Source organism: Pseudorca crassidens, chromosome 10 (assembly GCF_039906515.1).
Source record: "Pseudorca crassidens isolate mPseCra1 chromosome 10, mPseCra1.hap1, whole genome shotgun sequence".
NCBI lineage: Eukaryota > Metazoa > Chordata > Mammalia > Artiodactyla > Delphinidae > Pseudorca > Pseudorca crassidens.
This window is the reverse complement of record NC_090305.1, coordinates 67850114-67869875: the sequence shown is the minus strand read 5'-3', so window position 1 is coordinate 67869875 and position 19762 is coordinate 67850114. Positions and strand designations below refer to the sequence as shown.

The following is a 19762-nucleotide window of genomic DNA, read 5'->3' as shown; positions in this document are numbered from 1 at the left end:
GGCGCCCGAGCCAGGCTCGGACCAAGTGCGGGAGAGACGCAAGGGCCACCAGAAGGCGGGCCTTCCTGCTGCAGGGCCTCCTGGATTGGGGGGCACTCCGCCTCACCGGGCAAGGACCCTGAGGCAGGCTGCCCGGCCGAATGCCTGAAGGACCCCGCTTGAGCCGAAGGCTAGCTATCGCAGTGCCTGGTGGCCGGCCTGCGCGGCGGGAGCATCAGGTGACTCGGACCCGAACTCCAGCACACTGGGGCTCCGAATAGCTCAGAATCTAGCGTGGCCTTAGGTCTCGGTACAAGGGGCCTGGGTCGCGCAGCTGCAGGCCCAGAGAAATGGAAGAGCAGGGTGGGGAAGAGGGCGGTATCTAGAGCTGAGGCTGTGAGTCTGGGGGGCGGGGCTTTAGGTGTTGGAAGCAGAAAGCCGAGTTGACGGGTTGCAGGTCTCCGACATGCTTGGGAGGATGAGAGGCATGACTGGCGCCTTCCAGGAAGCAGAATAGGCGCCTCTGTTGTGGGGGCAAACGCCCAGGCAATTTCTAAAATTTATAATTCTCTAATCGAGTGACTTTTATGTTGAGCAAGTTTCTCGACCTGTTAACATTTGTTGTAAACCAAGGTCCAAGACAGGCATAACTTAGCTGGCATTAAGAAAGGAACCATGTCCTCCGCTGGATAGCCCCTAGCATTCTGGTCTTGGAATAGCTGAATCAGATTCATTCATTGATTCATTCAGCAAATACTTTTGAGAACCATCTATGTGCTAGGCACTCTGCATAAGTACAGAGGATACGATGGTGAGCGAAACAGATCCCTGCTTTCATAGAGCTGACCTTCTGGTTGGGAAGAGCTAACTGAAGAAAACGTGAAAGGAGCCATGAGAATGTATAACAGGGGAAGTGAACTAAGATCTAGTGGGTGAGTAGGAGGTAACCAGAGGAAGCACTTTCTGGACTGTGAAAACTTCTCAGGCAAAGGCTGTCAGGCCAGAATGTCTTGGAGCTGTAAGGCCCGTGAGGCTGGAGCAAAAGCAAGTTAAGGAGTGTGGAGTTCCAGATGAGGCTAGAGAGGTATGCAGGGATAAGATCATGCAAAGCCTAGTAGGACATGATAAGGCTTTGGGGTTTTATCATAAAAGCAGGGTACACTTTGAAGGGTTAAGGAGGGAAATGATATGACTAGATTTGCATTTTTAGTTCACTGTGGCTGCTATGTGGAGAACAGATTGTAGAGGGTAGCAAGAGTAGAAACTGGGAGACCACTGAAGAGGCTGTTGCAGAAGTCCAGAGGGGGTTGATGATGTCTTGGACTGTGGTGGTGGCAGTTACGAAGGAGAGAATTGTACGGATTTGAGATACACTGGCTAGGTAAAATTGCCAGAACTCAGTGATATCATGGATATGGAGGGTGAGGAAGGGGAGGTGCCAAGGGTGTCGCTCCCTAGATATATGGCAAAGGTTCTGCTCGCTTTTGGGTTACTCACCACCTGGGATGTTAGGGAAACTGGGTTGGCTGATCTTGTACTGGTTAGACTGTGCTTAGCTTTGTGGATTGAGTAGAGCATCAAGCTGAATGCTGTAGAAGGGACATGAATAGGAGAGACCTTGGCACAGTTTCTCCGTTTGGGCCAGACCCTAGCACTGCTTTTTTTTTTTTCCCTTTGCGGTACACGGGCCTCTCACTGTTGTGGCCCCTCCCATTGCGGAGCACAGGCTCCGGACGCGCAGGCTCAGCGGCCATGGCTCACGGGCCTAGCCGCTCCGCGGAAATGTGGGATCTTCCCGGACCGGGGCACGAACCCGTGTCCCCTGCATCGGCAGGCGGACTCTCAACCACTGCGCCACCAGGGAAGCCCCCTAGCACTGCTTTTAATGTGATTGTCAGGCTACTTTTGGGCTAAGAATAAAGAGACAGTTGTCCAGACTCTGTCCCTGTGTGTTCATGGAAGCCTTCTCTGTATTTGTTGGCAAATTTAGGGGTTCCACCAGATAATCTCTGACACCTTAGTCCTGCAGAGATGATCAATTTCTTACATGTAAATAGAATTTCAAAGTTGGAAGAGGTCTCAAGTTTTCTTAGTCCAGTTTATAAAATACTTTTATGTTCTTTATATCATCTTCACAATTACTTACTAAGCTCTTACACCATCATGATTAGACACTAGAAATAGTGTCTTGTTCTTTTCTCTGAAGATGAATAGAATAAGACTGTATAGGTTCATTTAGTCAATAAAATTGATTAAGCACCTTTGTGCCAGGCAGTTTTAGCTGCTTCAGATACAAAATGATTACAACTTGTCTTTGACCTTGGAGTTGCATGTCTGCAAACCCTGCCATTGAGGACAGCTGAGTGTATTAAAGGGTTTGATTTGGGCGTGATAGATCCTGACTTATCTGTAAGATTAGGTAAGAAATGGTATGTATCCAACAGACTTTTTGGGGTGTATCCTGGCAAGATCCCAATTCTTGTCCATCCAATCTTCAAATTCTATAATTGATGGGAGGGCACTGTGGGAACAGTTATTGTACCCTTGTGGCTGCTCTTTAGGAATGTAAATTGTAAATCCTCAGTAAAACACAAAAGAAAGGAAGGGACAGGAGTATCGCCAGAGACAGGTCGTGTTTAAACTTGAACTTCTGAATGGGTCACTCTTTCGCAGGTTTACAGTTGCACTAACCAGATTATGTGCTCCACTGGGCAACTTGAATGGCCCCTCTACCACTCCCTTCCCTCAGCTCCATGAACCCAAATGGGCAAATTAAATACTAAGTAACTGTCGGGTGCTTTATCAGTGTAAGAGTGAGAGCCCTGGTTGACTTGCAAAACTGCTCGGCTCCAGAATAGGAAGGGTGGGGAGTGCAGCACTGACGGGTCTCTTATCTGACTCTCTGATGGCAGGAGGGAGATGACCTCGATATTACGGAGCCCTCAGGCTCTCCAGCTTACTCTGGCTCTGATTAAGCCTGATGCAGTTGCTCACCCACTGATTCTGGAGGTAAGAACAAGTCCTAAGACTCTACTGTATGTCGGAGGCATTGCTTTTGTTTCAGGTGCCATAGGGCCATTTGCGAAGACTGACAACACAGTCCTGTGCTAGATGGTGTGGAGGCAAAGTTAGAAGCCATGACTCTGACCATAAGGAGATTAAAAATCTACTGGAGGGCTTCCCTGGTGGCGCAGTGGTTGAGAATCTGCCTGCCAATGCAGGGGACACGGGTTCGAGCCCTGGTCCGGGAAGATCCCACATGCCGCGGAGCAACTGGGCCCGTGAGCCACAACTACTGAGCCTGCGTGTCTGGAGCCTGTGCTCCGCAACAAGAGAGGCCGCGATTAGTGAGTGGCCCCCGCTTGCCACAACTAGAGAAAGCCCTCACACAGAAACGAAGACCCAACACAGCCAAAAATAAATATACATTAAAAATCTACTGGAGAATTGGGACAGATATAAAATATAAAAAAAGGATCCAATACAATAATAAAAACCAAACCTCAAGACAATGTACGTATATTAGTTCTCTACTAATGTGTAACAAATTACCACAAACTTAGCAGCTTAAAACAACACTCATTATCTCACAGTTCTAGAATTTAGAGGTCCAGTAGGTTTGGCTGAGGGCTGGGTTCTCTCCTTAGAGTTTCACAAAGCCAAATTCCAGGTATCGGCTGACTGGGCCCTTATCTAAAGGGTCTGGGGAAGAATCCACTTTGATACTCATTCAGGTTGGCAGAATTTGGTTTCTGTGGTTATAGGACTGAGATAGACCCCCATGTCCTTGCCGGCCTTCAGGTGGGGCCTACCATTTTTAGAGTCCACTCACATTCCTCATCACATGGCTCACTCCATCTTCAAGACAGCAACAGGGCGTCTCTTTTCTTTTGACCCACCAATGGGACAGACCCTCAAGTCCTAGGCTCTGAAGGGTCCTCAGGGTTCTTTTGGTCTGCCTGGGTCTCCCATTCACTCAAATGGTCCCTTTGACTGACTTTTATCTTTGGGGTGGTGTTTATCCAGGCTGTTCATCAGCAGATTCTGAGCAACAAGTTCCTTATTGTACGAATGAGAGAACTTCTGTGGAGAAAGGAAGATTGCCAGAAGTTTTACCAAGAGCATGAAGGTAGGACCAACAGTCCTCTTGAGTGGGAGGCTTCTCTATCACAAGAGAGATTTTACCTGGCCACACAATGTCAGGCTCTCTCTGACCTACGAACCGTAAAATTGCAGCCAGTCTTCTAAAATCTTGGTTTATACACAAACTTTTCATGATTATCAGTATTTTTTAAATGTTTTCTAGGAGGGTTCTACGTCATGGTCCCAACAAGTAACTTAGTTTTATGTCCTGATACTATCACTAGTTACCAATTTACTCTGTCAGACATTGTCCAAAGGCTCATGATTTCTTTTAATTCCCCAGCAACCCCATGAAGTAGGTATTGTTATGTCCCCAGCACACAAATTAGAAAACTAAATTAGGGAAGTTAATGATTTACCCGAAACTACACAGGTTGCAAGTTGGAGAGCCTGGATTCAGACCCAGGTATGTCAGACGCCAAGGTCCTTGTTCTTTTCTCTAAAACAGTTTTTATCATTCCAAATAGGGAGTCAGAAGTATAAAAAGTTCTCTTGGCACCAGTGTCTTGATGAAGGTACTCTCTTTGCAGGGCGTTTTTTCTATCAGCGGCTGGTGGAGTTCATGGCCAGGTATTTCTCATTTTGGTTATAACATCTTCATCCACTGAGACTTATTTCCCCTGCCCCCTAAATAGATTTGTTAATTTTATTTGCCACTCTTTAAACTTGTAACCAGTGTCAAGTGTCTGAAGAAACATGGGCTTGGGCCAACACTGACCTTGTGGCCACTTGTCCCATGGTAGTTAACTGCTCCAGGGGCTGTAGAAGAGTATTGTTGAATGCTGCCTAGCAACTCTTCTGATCCCTGTGGCCTTTCTTGATCATCCGCAGTGGCCTTCCATCACCTTTTATTTGAAGCAGTATTGGCACTCAACTAGAAAGGCAAGGAGACTCTCAGGATGTCCAGTGTGCCTTTATTTGTGCTCTACTCATGGTATGCCCTCCTGGACCCGATAGCCAGATTCCTGACGTGTGCTCCATTTATTCACAGTGGGCCAATCCGAGCCTACATCCTCGCCCACAAGGATGCCATCCAGCTCTGGAGGACAGTGATGGGACCCACCAGAGTGTTTCGAGCACGCCACGTGGCCCCAGATTCAATTCGTGGGAGTTTCGGCCTCACTGACACCCGTAATACAACCCATGGCTCAGGTGAGTCTGCCTCCTGTGTCCACTGTATTTAATAAGCGAAGCTGGTTTGAGGTTGGTGGGCAGGCATATGGTGGGGTTGAGAGCCAGGTCCCTCAGTGAGCTTTCTTCCCAGTTGTGTTTCTGGCCCTTTGTGGCCACCTCAGCAGATGCGGCCCCAGGACTTAGGGGCAGGAGAAGTATAGGCTCTGGTTTCTGAACCTGATTATGATTGCCTCTTGCCTCCATCCTAAACTCCCTATGAGAACCCCTTCTCTTTTTTACCTCCCCTTACAGACTCTGTGGTTTCAGCCAGTAGAGAGATCGCAGCCTTCTTTCCCGACTTCAGTGAACAGCGCTGGTATGAGGAAGAGGAGCCCCAGTTGCGCTGTGGCCCTGTGCGCTACAATCCAGAGGGAGGCATCCACTTTGCAGCTGGAACAGGAGGCCCAGGGCCAACCTGACGCAGGCCTGTTGGTCTGTGAAGAGTGATGGCGTTGCCCAGCCTTTTCTCGCAGACCTCTGGTCCAGAGCATTCTCCTAGGACCAGGGAGGCCTGGGGCTCATTGTGCCATCTCTGCTGGGCACCGCCACCTGCATAAGAGCCTAGCTCCTCACTGCTACCTCTTCTAGAATCTAACTCTCTATCTACCTCTTCTCTGGAATGTTCATGGGTGGTTCAGAGGAATGATGGCTCCTTTTTTTCTGAGAACTGTTCATCCTTTTTCAAGGAGGAGCTTGCCTAACTGACTTGCCTGAAAAATGCAGTGACCGTATTAGCAACATTTGGTCTATTTTCCTTAATAAAAGTCAGTATTCTACTGAATCCTGCAGGCTGGGAGCACTACTCTATGTACTGTCTCTCTATCCCTAACTGGAATAATTAAATCTGTCCTGAAGTCAAGTTTCTGGTCTATGCTAAGTAAAGAGAGAATTGTGGGACTTGCCTAGTAGCGCAGTGGTTAAGAATCCGCCTGCCAATGCAGGGGACACAGGTTCGAGCCCTGGTGCGGGAAGATCCCACATGCTGCGGAGCAACTAAGCCCGTGCGCCATAATTACTGAGCCTGTGCTCTAGAGCCCGCGAGCCACAACTACTGAGCCCACATGCCACAACTACTGAAGCCCACGCGCCTAGAGCCTGTGCTCTACAACAAGATGAAGCCACCACAATGAGAAGCCTGTGCACTGCAACGAAGAGTAGCCCCCGCTCGCTGCAACTAGAGAAAGCCTGCACACAGCAACGAAGACCCAATGCAGCCAAAAATAAATAAATAAAATAAATTAATTTTTTTAAAAAAAGGGAGAATCGTGAAGAAATCTCCCAGGAGGTTCACACACAGTGTGCAGCTTATGTAGTGCATGAGGCACCCAGTGACAGAGCTGACTGTGGGCTCAAATCCATGCTGTGCCCCTGGCACAGGGCTGCATCCTGGAAGAAGGGGCACCTTTCATTTGAACAAAAGTATGTCTGCCCAGTAGAGGCATATTGTTATGACTCACTTTTTTTTCTGATTTGCACAAAGCCACTAAAGCTAGCCATGTCTCTGCTGTAGCTGAGGATGACAGTTATCTATTGCTGCATGACAAATCACCTCAAGATTTTGTGGCTTAAAACAATGACTTAGAGACGTCACTGGTGGTCCAGTGGTTAAGAATCCGCCTTCCAATGCAGGGGAGATGGGTTCGATCCCTGGTCGGGGAACTAAGATCCCACATGCCATGCAGCAATTAAGCCCGCGCACCCCAACTACTGAGCCCATGCGCCACAACTAGAGAGCCCACGTGCCACAAACTACAGAGCCCACGTGCTCTGGAGCCCGCGCTCCACAACTACAGAGCCCACGCACCACAACTAGAGAAGCCCATGCGCTATAACAAAGAGCCCGCGTGCTGCAGTGAAAGATCCCATGTGTCACAACTAAGACCTGACACAGCCAAAAATAAATAAATAAATAAATATTAAAAAACAACAACAATAACAACGATTCATTCTTATGTGTCTGTGGGTGGTAGGGAGCTTACTTTGTGTGGAAGACAGTGGGTTGAAGCATTTATAACTGTCGTACTACCTGTGGGTTTAGAGTGGGATACCTAGGAGTCTTAGAGAATCTTCTTACAACTGAATCTGTAAGTGTATGTCTACATATGCTCCCATCTTCTTCTATCTTCCTGTTACAACATAGGATGGGTCCTGCTTCCTGTTAAGCCAGTCCTTCCATGTTGCTCTGAATCCCATCTCCTTGCTTTTTTGGTTGTCTAGTCTTTACTGCACTTTTACCCTTCTCCACTGAGTCCTTCCCCTTTGAATTCAAACATGTTTTGGTGTCTCCCATTTTTCAAAATCATTTTAACCTCATTTTCCCCTTTGGCTACCTGTTTCTTCATCTCTGTACAGACAAGTCCATATCAGTTGTCTGCACTGACAGGCTCACCCCCATTTTCTCAGCAGCCCATTACGGTATGGCGTGCACACTCACCATTCAAGAGGAGACTGGTTGGTTTCTTTTTCTTCTTCTTTTTAAATATCTGTCTATCTAGGCTGTGCCGGGTCTTAGTTGTGGCATGTGGAATCTTTAGTTGTAGCATGCAGGTCCTTTTTAGTTGCAACATGTGGGATATTTTAGTTGCGGCATTCTCCCCCGCAAAGCTAAACAAAGGCCAGCTGAAAACACCAGGCAAACTGACAAGAGAGACTGATCAGGAGCCCCAGCTATCGGTAAGCAGCCAGAAGAAGCACTCTCCTTCCCTCCATTTTTCATATCTAATCCTTAAAGCTCTGTACCTGTGAATATTTCTTGCTCCACGTGCCCCTCAGTCCCCACTTATATGGCCATTGTAGAGAAGACATCCTTGGTGACTCAGCAGAGTGAAATGACTAGAGATTTAAGTGAAGGGAATGGATGTGACTGGCAAACAGAGTGCACAGAGTGGAGGGGAGGCAGGAGAATGCTGGGACTGAAACAATCTAGCATGTGGTGGTGAAGTACCCTACAAAAGGCTGAGGGTGACCACAGAAGCTGGAAAACAGTTGAAGGAGTGTGGGGAGAGGATAGGAATAAGAAAAAGGTAATCAAATTCTGCTGAGGCTGCAAGAGAAATGAAGACTGAGCAAAAAGGGGGATTAAAAAATATTATTGCTGGGCTCCAACAACAGTGTCCACTAAATGGTGGGTGCAGAAAAGAGTGGAGAGGACTGAGAAGTGTTTGGGATGAAAGAGTGGATAAATGGGGATTACTTCCAAGTCTGTTAAGAGATACAGTAGATGGAAAGAAAATGGGATTAGAAGAGAATTTTTCAGAATAGTAATAATTTGAACATGCTTAAATGCTAAGGAAGTAGAGTCATTAGAGACGGATTGGTTTACAATAAATATAATTTAGAATCATTAAAATTCCTGAGAAGCAGGAGGGACTAGGACGCAAACACACTTTAGAGGAAAAGGTCAATTTTGGAATTAAAGATAGCTCCTCCTTCACTATAGGAGAGAGGCATAGGAATGCTTGCATGTTTCATTGTGGGGATGTTGGCTCTTTCTTCAGCAATATCTCTTTCATTTGTCAAACAGGAGTCAAAGCCATCTATTGAAAGTGAGGGGAAAGATGAAATTCATAAAGCATGAAAAGGTTTGAAATAATACTTATGAAGCATGGGAAAGGGAACTGACTCATGAGACATAGAATTACGAGGCATTTCTGAGGGCAAATTAAGAACTCTGTGACCCTGTATTTGGAATATGAGTTGCATGCCTTGTCATGTGTTGTGGTGAGTTGCAGCCATGAAATGTGCAATTGGTGGAATCATCCAAAATCAGGGATTTCATGAGCAGGCTTGGTGAAAGATCAAAGGGACAAGGAATATTTAGTCTTAGCAAGTAAATAGTTGACACAATCATCCAAGGATTAAACTGGACACAAAAAACAAATGGACAGAGAGGACAATGGAGGGTTCCCACTTGGTGGCAAACCTGTATGCACAAGAAGATATGAATGAACAGGTCGGCAGTTTGGAGATTGTGGTTGGGGTGAGGGTGTTCTGAGTTATTTGAAAGGTAGAATGTGTGGGTGAACACAGTGTTTCCTCTCAAGTTGTTTGGAAAGGAGGTGCAGGGATTAGAAGCTGGAGCTTTGGTGACAGATCGGAATTCAAATCCTGGTTCTATCACTTTCTAGCTATGTGACTTTAGCTATATTTGTCTCCACTCAATTCAGTTGTTAAATGAGAAAGTCATACTTAACTTTCAGAGTTACTGTGAGGATTAAACTAACTCATGCACATAAGGTCAAAAACCCAAGATCTCAATAAATGACAATTTAAATGATCTCTTCTTCTCTTTCTTTGGATTTCAGATAGAAAGAGTTAAGTTAATCACACCTCTCAGTGTATGACTTAATCTCACACTATTTTCCTTTGTCTATTTTAGCACATTTAATTACTGACGATGTTTTTGACAAGACTGTACAGTTAAAAGTGGCTTTCTCATATATAAACTTAGGTAATGCGTAGAGATAGCTGATAGATTATGATTAGGGTAGGACACAACTCTAGTTACCACTTTACCAAGAGCAGTTGAAACCAAATGTAATCACGTAAGTTGATCTCACACTCTTTATGCTGAGGTTAAAGTAAGCATTCCTGTCCTCTGTAGGGAATGTAGAACACAGAAACGGCACCATGGCCAAAGTACATGACTGATTTCTTATGAAAGTGACCGTAATATTAGTCTAGCAGAAATAGAACTTTGATTCATTGAACGCATTAACAAAATAAAATAGGCCCTTTGACAGCTCAGACAGAAGCCCAGCTCAGTGGAGTACAAAGCTAGGATTCAGGGTTGGAGGACCAAGACTGCCTGAGTCTCTCACAGTGAGAAGCCTGGATGACCGAGGAAGAAGGTTTCCAAAGGAGCAGAGGGCAGGGTAGGGCAGGGAGGGTGTGTGGCTCAAATGAGCTGGGCTGGAGGCTTAAGGAAACATGTTAGTGAGTTAAATCAAGAGTGATGGGGCTTCCCTGGTGGCGCAGTGGTTGAGAGTCCGCCTGCCGATGCAGGGGACGCGGGTTCGTGCCCTGGTCCAGGAAGATCCCACATGCCGCGGAGGGGCTGGGCCCGTGAGCCATGGCCGCTGAGCCTGCATGTCCGGAGCCTGTGCTCCGCAATGGGAGAGGCCACAACAGTGAGAGGCCCGTGTACAAAAAAAAAAAAAAAAAAAGAGTGATGGAAGTTGAGAAATTCCAGCAGTTTTCCCCCTAGAAGTAGAAGCCACAATCCTCATGTGATTGAGTCCCTCTGAAAAGCATGTTATATATAAACCTCTGTGGTCCAAAGTTTTCTCACAAACAGAGATAAGTCTCTTCCATGTGGGCATCAAGAGCTACACACTTATTTGGGGTCCTGGGAGTAACTGGCTCCTCCTGTCTCTCTCAGAGCATTTTGCATAAGCAGGTGGGCTGGGCGGGGGGGGGTTGGTCATCTAGTTAGTGGTTTAAGATTTTTAACTCACAGGCCTGGGAACTATGGACAAGATGAGACTTTCATGGAGTCTTTCTCCTCTTTCAGCTTTGCCTGTCGCTACAAAGGTACTATTATGGAAGACTGGGTGGTAACTGGGTTACTGGCAGTGTAGCCACAGTTGAGTGGCCTTTTTTTCTCCTGAAATAACAGCATAGCAGGAAATGAGGGCTTATATGTAGCTAGTTTATTCTGGGAAGTGATCTCAGAAAATAAGAGTGGAGGCACTGGGAGAGTAAAACAGCGAAGAGAAAGCCAACCCAAGAAAGGGGTACTGAGGTGGTCACCACTGTGGACAACTGGCCTCTTATCTAGCTGGAAGTCCTCTCCCTCCCATCAGAGACCAAGAAGCTGGGGACCTGCCCACTGGTTTCCATCATCCATTGTTAAGCATTTCCACAGGAAGACTGAACTCCCCTGCAGGTCCAAATCTGCGTATTGCCAGAAAGGCTTCCTGTACCACATCAGTAGAGAAGCTCCTGGGACGAACACAAGAGAAATGGACTTAAGGAGCTCTCTGATTTCACCTGGGTTCAGCAACAGCCATGGTAAAGATGTGGCCAAGAGATGGAGTATACAAGTTGTCCAAGGCCATCCTTCCCTGTTCATGCTTTGGTCTACGTGTAGCTCAGCATATCCCAGAGCCAGGAAAGATGCTGGTGAGCCACAATCTCTATTTAAGACACAACATAAGCCGATTAGTGGGGAACCCCCCCCCCCCGCCATTTCCCACTACTGCAACTAGACATGAGGTCATAACTGATTCTTATTATCTCCATCCTTTACCAACCATATTATAATTCCTCTCCCCGGAGTCAGCACTTACAGGTCTAAGATGCTTATATACTGGGGAAACACAGACCTTTGTCTCTAAAGCGTCTGATCCCTTACATGTTTCACCCTGATGTAAGAGTTGACTGCTGTGAGGGTCCACTGAAGATTATCCCTGGGTATGAAGCACATCAGAGAATCCCCTGGGATCAGATGTACTCTTCCCTTCCCCTTGGGGAGAAGCAATGTCAGCAACTCATGATGATCAAGGTTGATTACTTACATATGATAGCTCTTCGCTTTCCTGGTGGTCCACCACCATGACAAGCCCCAAATGACCCAGTTAGTCATAGCATTATTTCAGTGTATGCTTCCTGTGATGCTCTTTGGCTAAAGGATCTCCCCCTTTCCTCCTCCATGCCCCTCCCACCCCCAGTAATAAGGAAAGGGCCTTTCTAGGCACAGAAAGCACAAATTTTTGCCAGGTGCTATTTCTGCAGTGCCCTATCACAGAGGTTTCCACCTTGGAAACCTTCAGTATGCTACCCTGGAATCCTTATTCCTGAATACCAAGCTGAATCCAAGTACCACCCCTTATTAGTTGTGTGAACATGGGCAAATTATCTACGTTTCTGATTTCTTCACCTACAAAAGACTGGTTGTTCTTGTTACCAACATCAAATATTTGGATTTTTTCCTTGTCTCTCTTCTTTACTTGTGGACAATCCACCATGAGTCCTAAGCATCCCTCTAAATGTTCCTTTGGCAATGAGGATGTGATGCTGTGATAAAGACATGGCTTTCTGGAAGAAGGGCAAAGGATCCCATAGGCCAGTTCCAGGGATATGGTACTGGGATCTATCAGAAAGTGTTCTCGCCCAGTGGGGCCCCACTGTCCTACCTCTTGATAAAAATTTATAGGCTGACTGGTGAGAGGTAGGATTGTAACAAGCCCCTAGATGTGGCCTTGATTGTTGCTTACTTTCTTCCAGGAGACAAGGGGAGAATGCTCTGACAATGGGACAGACAGCTCTGCAGTCAAGCTGAAAGGTGATCCTTAGCCAAGCGGTCTGCAAAGCTGAAGTAAATGTCAGCAAAGAAGACAGAACTTTCTGAGGAGTGAAAACACTCAGAAACCAAAGTTCCTTTGGTTGAACCATGAGGCAGCCACTTAAAAGTGAGAAATGCAAAGCGAGAAATACTGGCACAGAGCAGCATTCTCCACATTCCCTTCCTCTTTATCCCAACTGCAGCTGCTTCCAGGAGGGACCAAGCTTCCCTGTCCCCAAGGGGGACCAAAGGCCACATGCTGTTCAAGTAAGCTGGGATATTTTCTTTTTTTTTAGATTTATTAATTTATTTATTATTAATTTTTTTGGGGGGGGCTGCGTCGGGGCTTAGTTGCGGCACATGTGGTCTTCGCTGAGGCATGCGGGATCTTCCGTTGCAGCGCACAGGCTCATTGCAGTGTGCGGGCTTCTCTCTAGTTGTGGCGTGCAGGTTCCAGAGTGTGTGGGCTCTGTAGTTTGCGGCACGCAGGCTCTCTAGTTGAGGCGCACAAGCTCAGTAGTTGCAGCACACGGACTTAGTTGCCCCACGGCATGTAGGATCTAGTTCCCTGACTGGGGATTGAGCCCGCATCCCCTGCACTGTAAGGCGGATTCTTTACCACTGGACCACCAGGGAAGTTCCTGGGGTATTTTCAAAGAGGAGAGGTTCAAATTTTTATATCTCTGCTGGGCACAAGTGCCTAAGTCACTGTCCTACCTGGTCCTGTGGGAGGGAAGGGGGTGCTGAGTGCAGGTGTGGCCAAAAGCACTGAGGACTGCAGTGTAGAGTCACGGTGGCATGGTGGCCATGGAGCCATACAGGTCACCCAGGTGCTCACTGGATGCCAGGAGGCACACAGGGAGGGGTAGCAGCACCAACCCTGGGGTGAGAACCCAGAGAAGGAAAAAAGCCTCCCTGCTGTCCCCCATGGACTCTGCCTTCCCTGGTCTCCTGGTGGCTGTGGCTTTAGCCCCTGATGTACATGTACTAAACTACTTGGATGGTCTTCCAAAAGGGGGAAAAATGCACCCAAATTCAGTTGATGGGTTTACAGTGGGGAAGGGCAGCTAAAGTGACCTTGGGAGTGGGGCTTCTGAGCTGACCCAATGTATTGTCATTGTGGCTTTCACTGCTGACTGCATAACTGATGTGATGTTTTACATGCTTGTAATGAGAATATGCATGTGCATTTAGGGACTGTCACATATACAGAAGTGATCTGTCCTTCCGACTGGTTCAACAGACACAAGATAGAATCCCAGGAGCAGGAGAAATCACAGCTTTAAAGACTTAACGGCTGTTGGAAAACTCAGAGTGGACAAGGTCAGTGGGACAGAAAGGAAAGAGCCCTGGATTGAGAGCTGGACTTCAAGAACTGGTTCATCTTCCAAAGATAAGTTCGATAGTGGGAAAACAAAATCATAACAGATACTGCATGTTGTGCAACTACTATCTCCCAGATGCAGATACACCTTCTATGTGACCATTATTTCCTATGAGAATAACTTCTAAAATTTAAAAGTGATTCTTTACAGCAGATGGCTGTATGTATTTGTCTCAACCTGAAATCAAGTAAATTCATTTCCTATTTCTACATTTGCATACGTTTCACTTAAAATCAAATAAAATTTATTAAAATATAATTTAAAATAAATTTTAAAATTAAAAATACTTTCAGTACAGATTCAGCTTGAGAATAGGGAGTAAAATAGAAATCCAGCAAAATTTGGATATGTCAAAAGACAGATACTTCTTCACAGTGTCTTTTAGAACATTCACAAGTTTTCTCACCTGTCAGCCTTCCACCACACAAAATCCTTTCTCATTAAATTGGAATCTCCAAGTTCAAACACTCTTCTACCCAAGAATTCCCTCCCATGAATTCATCATTCCACAAATTCTCCCAGAGGCTTATTTTTGGTCATATATGGCCCTGGGGAACATAAGTCCTTGAATCATCCAAGGTCAAGATGAAGAGTGGGATTCACTTGCCTAAATGAGCAGCCTTGGATGCCTAATGTGATGCTCCCTTTATCCCAGTTCTCCAGGAGCCACTTAGGATTCATGAGTCTGGGACTCTAAGGTTCTGAGAGCCCATGATCCCCTTATGACTCACAAATGCCTGGGCCTCATGGCCATCCTCCTCTCTTCCTCTCCTGAAGAGGCTTACCCTAGCGCCCAGCATCTAAATAACAGAAGCCAGTTTTGGGGGCCTTAATTCCACCTCTCACACTAAGGCCCAGAAATAGGTATTACTGAGGTCAGGGTATGAAGGGCTCTTCATGCCCTCTTCAAGATGTGGAAAGTAGGGGCAACAAGGCAAGGGAAAAGAAGGAATGATGATGGAAACAGCTGCAGAAAACCAGGACCCCTGGAACGGAGTCGAGAGATCACTCCCACAAAGCCCCATGGGAAAGTGGCTCTAAATGCAGACCCCCTGACGTGTTAAAACTGTGCAAAAGTAGGGTGAGGTAGTAGGGGTGCCTCTATTACCCAGGGAGGCGGAAGGTAGGGAATCAGTGACAGCAACTTGAGCTGACGTTGAAAGGTTCTATCCTCACCCCCATGGAAGCTGGGAAACAAGCAGATACAGCAAGTAGCCCCTTGGCTGCCCTCTCTGGTCCCTCCCAAAGCCAAAGAGGTCCCTCCTCCCCATGGTTCCATCCTGTGGGCACTTCAGCATTAGAAGAAAATTTGGGAAACAAAGGGAGAAATCTGCGCCGGGGGACAAAGCTCAAGAAAAAGGGGCGAGGCATTTGGAGGGCTAAATGAAACTACCCCGAAAGAGACAAAGCCGAGTACTTTTGGGGTGAGGTTGAAGGACAAGGCCAGCAAGAACACAGGGGCTGCCTTGATCTCAGTTTTACTTACCAGGTCCTGCAGTCCTGAGTCTGAGATGCCTTATCACCCATCAGAAATGAGGCACCAGGGCTTCCCTGGTGGTGCAGTGGTTAAGAATCCGCCTGCCAAGGCAGGGGACACGGGTTTGAGCCCTGGTCCGGGAAGATCCCACATGCCGTGGAGCAACTAAGCCCGTGCGCCACAACTACTGAGGCTGCGCTTTAGGGCCCGCGAGCCACAACTACTGAAGCCTGTGCGCCTAAAGCCCATGCTCCGCAACAAGAGAAGCCACTGCAATGAGAAGCCCACGCACTGCAACGAAGAGTAGCCCCCATTCACCGCAACTACAGAAAGCCTGTGCGCAGCAACGAACACCCAATGCAGCCAAAAATAAATAAATAAACAAATTTATAAAAAAAAAAAGAAAGAAAGAAAGAAAGAAATGAGCCACCAGCCCCTACAGCAAAAATCCAGCTATTCCTCCCTGGCAGGAAATTCTATGAAGCCCAACAGTCCTGGAAGTGTTTGCCTCCTTTTCCCATCCCGTCTCCTCCCACAATCCTTTATTGTGAAGATCTCACAACACCTCAAGACTATCATTGCAGAGATGGGGCCAATTTTAACCCCTGTCCATGAAGGAGTGACTCCTGACTGGAAGACATCCAAAGCTATCTGCACCCACCTGGACAGAGGTCCCCTCTGCATCTCTCCCTGATTTCTGGGCCTGACAGTGGTCTTGCTGGGCCAGACTTGTGTGCTGTCTCTACAGTTTCTACATGGATTTTAAGAGAAAATAAACATTTTTTTCCCATCATGTTTAAAGCAAGGTGTGAGACTATTAATTTTCCCCCTTTTGTTGCCCTATCAGAAAGCAGCTTTGAGGTCACGTGGAATGATGGTGGAGGGGCCCCCCCTTCTCTGCTCGGCAACCCCTAGAGAAAACACAGACTTCCCTCTGTGGCTTTTAGCTAAGGCCATGGGAAAAGGGGCAGCACTATGGTGGTAGACCGGGCAGTAGTGCCTGAGTTGAAGTGTGGGGGGGGAACCTACACTCCAGGTGCTCCCAGCCCTTACCCTCTACCAGGCTAACCTTGGAGACAACCACTTCCAAGTGAGAGGCTGTGGACAAAGGCATCTGGACCAACAACCCCTTTTATCTCTCCTCCAGCCCCAAACCAAGCCAGATTTTGGTGGTGGTGGGGGGGGTGTTACAAAAAATCTCTCTCCTCCCTCTCTGTGGCAGATATCCTCTTGGCAAATAAAGACACTGGGGCCTGAGCAGACAGCCCTCCAGGGTATACCCACTGACATATAGCACTAGGGCCAAGAATAAATTTAGGTGAACACTCAGGAACCTGGGCCACATGGGCCCTGGGAATGTAAGATAAGTGAGAGTGGGTTTGGTTCAAAGGGCCTTACAACAATTACTGGAGGACTGATGTGAGAGTGTGGCTAAAAGACTGGGCACTGAGATTGAAGGGCTCAGGAGGGGCTGTGTTTAAAAATCCTAAAACCTGGTATTGGAAGGCCAATGGTGGGGCATTGCTAGTAACCTTATCCCTGTCCTTGGAGGGCCAAATAGCATGGTTTTGAGGTTTAGATCCTGAGACTGAAGAATTTGGGGGTGTGGTTAAAGGGACCTGGGTTTGGAACTGGAGGGTTAGGAAGGAGACATGGTTAAGGAGTCCCTCAGATTGGAGGGTGAGACTGAACCCTGAGTAATACTTAAAGTGGGGTATAGAGGATGCATCACAAGGATTCTTCAATATACGCAAATCTATCAATGTGATAAACCACATTAACAAATTGAAGGAGAAAAACCATATGATCATCTCAATAGATGCAGAGAAAGCTTTTGACAAAATTCAACACCCATTTATGATAAAAACCCTGCAGAAAGTAGGCATAGAGGGAACTTTCCTCAACATAATAAAGGCCATATATGACAAGCCCACAGCCAACATCATCCTCAATGGTGAAAAACTGAAAGCATTTCCACTAAGATCAGTAACAAGACAAGGTTGCCCACTCTCACCACTCTTATTCAACATAGTTTTGGAAGTTTTAGCCACAGCAATCAGAGAAGAAAAGGAATCCAAATCGGAAAAGAAGAAGTAAAGCTGTCACTGTTTGCAGATGACATGATACTATACATAGAGAATCCTAAAGATGCTACCAGAAAACTACTAGAGCTAATCAATGAATTTGGTAAAGTAGCAGGATACAAAATTAATGCACAGAAATCTCTGGCATTCCTATATACTAATGATGAAAAATCTGAAAGTGAAATCAAGAAAACACTCCCATTTACCATTGCAACAAAAAGAATAAAATATCTAGGAATAAACCTACCTAAGGAGACAAAAGACCTGTATGCAGAAAATTATGAGACACTGATGAAAGAAATTAAAGATGATACAAATAGATGGAGAGATATACCATGTGCATGGATTGGAAGAATCAACATTGTGAAAATGACTCTATTACCCAAAGCAATCTATAGATTCAATGCAATCCCTATCAAACTACCACTGGCATTTTTCACAGAACTAGAACAAAAAATTTCACAATTTGTATGGAAACACAAAAGACCCCGAATAGCCAAAGCAATCTTGAGAACGAAAAACGGAGCTGGAGGAATCAGGCTCCCTGACTTCAGACTATACTACAAAGCTACAGTAATCAAGACAGTATGGTACTGGCACAAAAACAGAAAGATAGGTCAATGGAACAGGATAGAAAGCCCAGAGATAAACCCACACACATGTGGACACCTTATCTTTGATAAAGGTGGCAGGAATGTACAGTGGAGAAAGGACAGCCTCTTCAATAAGTGGTGCTGGGAAAACTGGACAGGTACATGTAGAAGTATGAGATTAGATCACTCCCTAACACCATACACAAAAATAAGCTCAAAATGGATTAAAGACCTAAATGTAAGGCCAGAAACTATCAAACTCTTAGAGGAAAACATACGCAGAACACTCTATGACATAAATCACAGCAAGATCCTTTCTGACCCACCTCCTAGAGAAATGGAAATAAAAACAAAAATAAACAAATGGGACCTAATGAAACTTCAAAGCTTTTGCACAGCAAAGGAAACCATAAACAAGACCAAAAGACAACCCCCAGAATGGGAGAAAATATTTGCAAATGAAGCAACTGACAAAGGATTAATCTCCAAAATTTACAAGCAGCTCAATAACAAAAAAACAAACAACCCAATCCAAAAATGGGCAGAAGACCTAAATAGACATTTCTCCAAAGAAGATATACAGACTGCCAACTAACACATGAAAGAATGCTCAACATCATTAATCATTAGAGAAATGCAAATCAAAACTACAATGAGATATCATCTCACACCAGTCAGAATGGCCATCATCAAAAAATCTAGAAACAGTAAATGCTGGAGAAGGTGTGGAGAAAAGGGACACTCTTGCATTGCTGGTGGGAATGTGAATTGGTACAGCCACTGTGGAGAACAGTACGGAGGTTCCTTAAAAAACTACAAATAGAACTACCATATGACCCAGCAATCCCACTACTGGGCATATACCCTGAGAAAACCAAAATTCAAAAAGAGTCATGTACCAAAATGTTCATTGCAGCTCTATTTACAATAGCCTGGAGACGGAAACAACCTAAGTGCCCATCATGGATGAATGGATAAAGAAGATGTGGCACATATATACAATGGAATATTACTCAGCCATAAAAAGAAATGAAATTGAGCTATTTGTAATGAGGTGGATAGACCTAGAGTCTGTCATACAGAGTGAAGTAACTCAGAAGGAGAAAGACAAATACCGTATGCTAACACATATATATGGAATTTAAGAAAAAAAAAGTCATGAAGAACCTAGGGGTAAGACAGGAATAAAGACACAGACCTAATGGAGAATGGACTTGAGGATATGGGGAGGGGGAAGGGTGAGCTGTGACAGGGCGAGAGAGAGGCATGGACATATATACACTACCAAACGTAAGGTAGATAGCTAGTGGGAAGCAGCCGCATGGCACAGGGATATCGGCTCGGCGCTTTGTGACCGCCTGGAGGGGTGGGATAGGGAGGGTGGGAGGGAGGGAGACGCAAGAGGGAAGAGATATGGGAACATATGTATATGTATAACTGATTCACTTTGTTATAAAGCAGAAACTAACACACCACTGTAAAGCAATTATACCCCAATGAAGATGTTAAAAAAAAAAAGAGGATGCATCAAAGGCTAGAGATGTAGACAAAAATAGAACAGGAAAGTGTCATAGAAGCCAACAGAAGGACACAGCTGAAGAAGGAAGTAGGTAGAAGCAAAGACCACTTCTCCAAGAGGACCA

The 19762-nt window shown here is 45.9% G+C and overlaps 1 protein-coding gene and 1 long non-coding RNA gene across 15 annotated transcripts in view; one reads left to right on the top strand and one right to left on the bottom strand.

The window, feature by feature from the left end:
* The window catches only part of LOC137232411 (uncharacterized), a 100475-nt gene that overhangs the window by 53504 nt on the left and 27209 nt on the right, over positions 1–19762 (bottom strand). The window lies entirely within an intron of this gene.
* Positions 61–6081, top strand: NME6 (NME/NM23 nucleoside diphosphate kinase 6). 7 transcript variants are annotated; one of them, XM_067754320.1, is made up of 7 exons: positions 345–911; positions 2892–2988; positions 4006–4108; positions 4496–4528; positions 4653–4692; positions 5114–5274; positions 5548–6081. In XM_067754320.1, the coding sequence occupies exons 1-7, from the start codon at positions 871–873 to the stop codon at positions 5712–5714; spliced, it is 642 nt and encodes a 213-aa protein (XP_067610421.1). In that variant the 5' UTR covers positions 345–870; the 3' UTR covers positions 5715–6081. The 7 variants fall into 7 exon arrangements, with proteins under 7 accessions (XP_067610424.1, XP_067610427.1, XP_067610428.1 ...); XM_067754326.1 differs by lacking the exons at positions 345–911; positions 2892–2988 and adding an exon at positions 62–218; XM_067754321.1 differs by lacking the exons at positions 345–911; positions 4496–4528 and adding an exon at positions 86–218 and having other exon boundaries at positions 4590–4692.

What these genes read in the sequence shown, in the direction of transcription:
- NME6 (XM_067754320.1), top strand. Translation starts at nt 871, where the DNA reads ATGAGAATGTATAACAGGGGAAGTGAACTAAGATCTAGTGG. An exon ending in AGTGAACTAAGATCTAGTGG is followed by an intron (nt 912 to 2,891) that starts GTGAGTAGGAGG and finishes CTCTGATGGCAG; the next exon opens with GAGGGAGATGACCTCGATAT. An exon ending in GTTTTACCAAGAGCATGAAG is followed by an intron (nt 4,109 to 4,495) that starts GTAGGACCAACA and finishes GAAACTACACAG; the next exon opens with GTTGCAAGTTGGAGAGCCTG.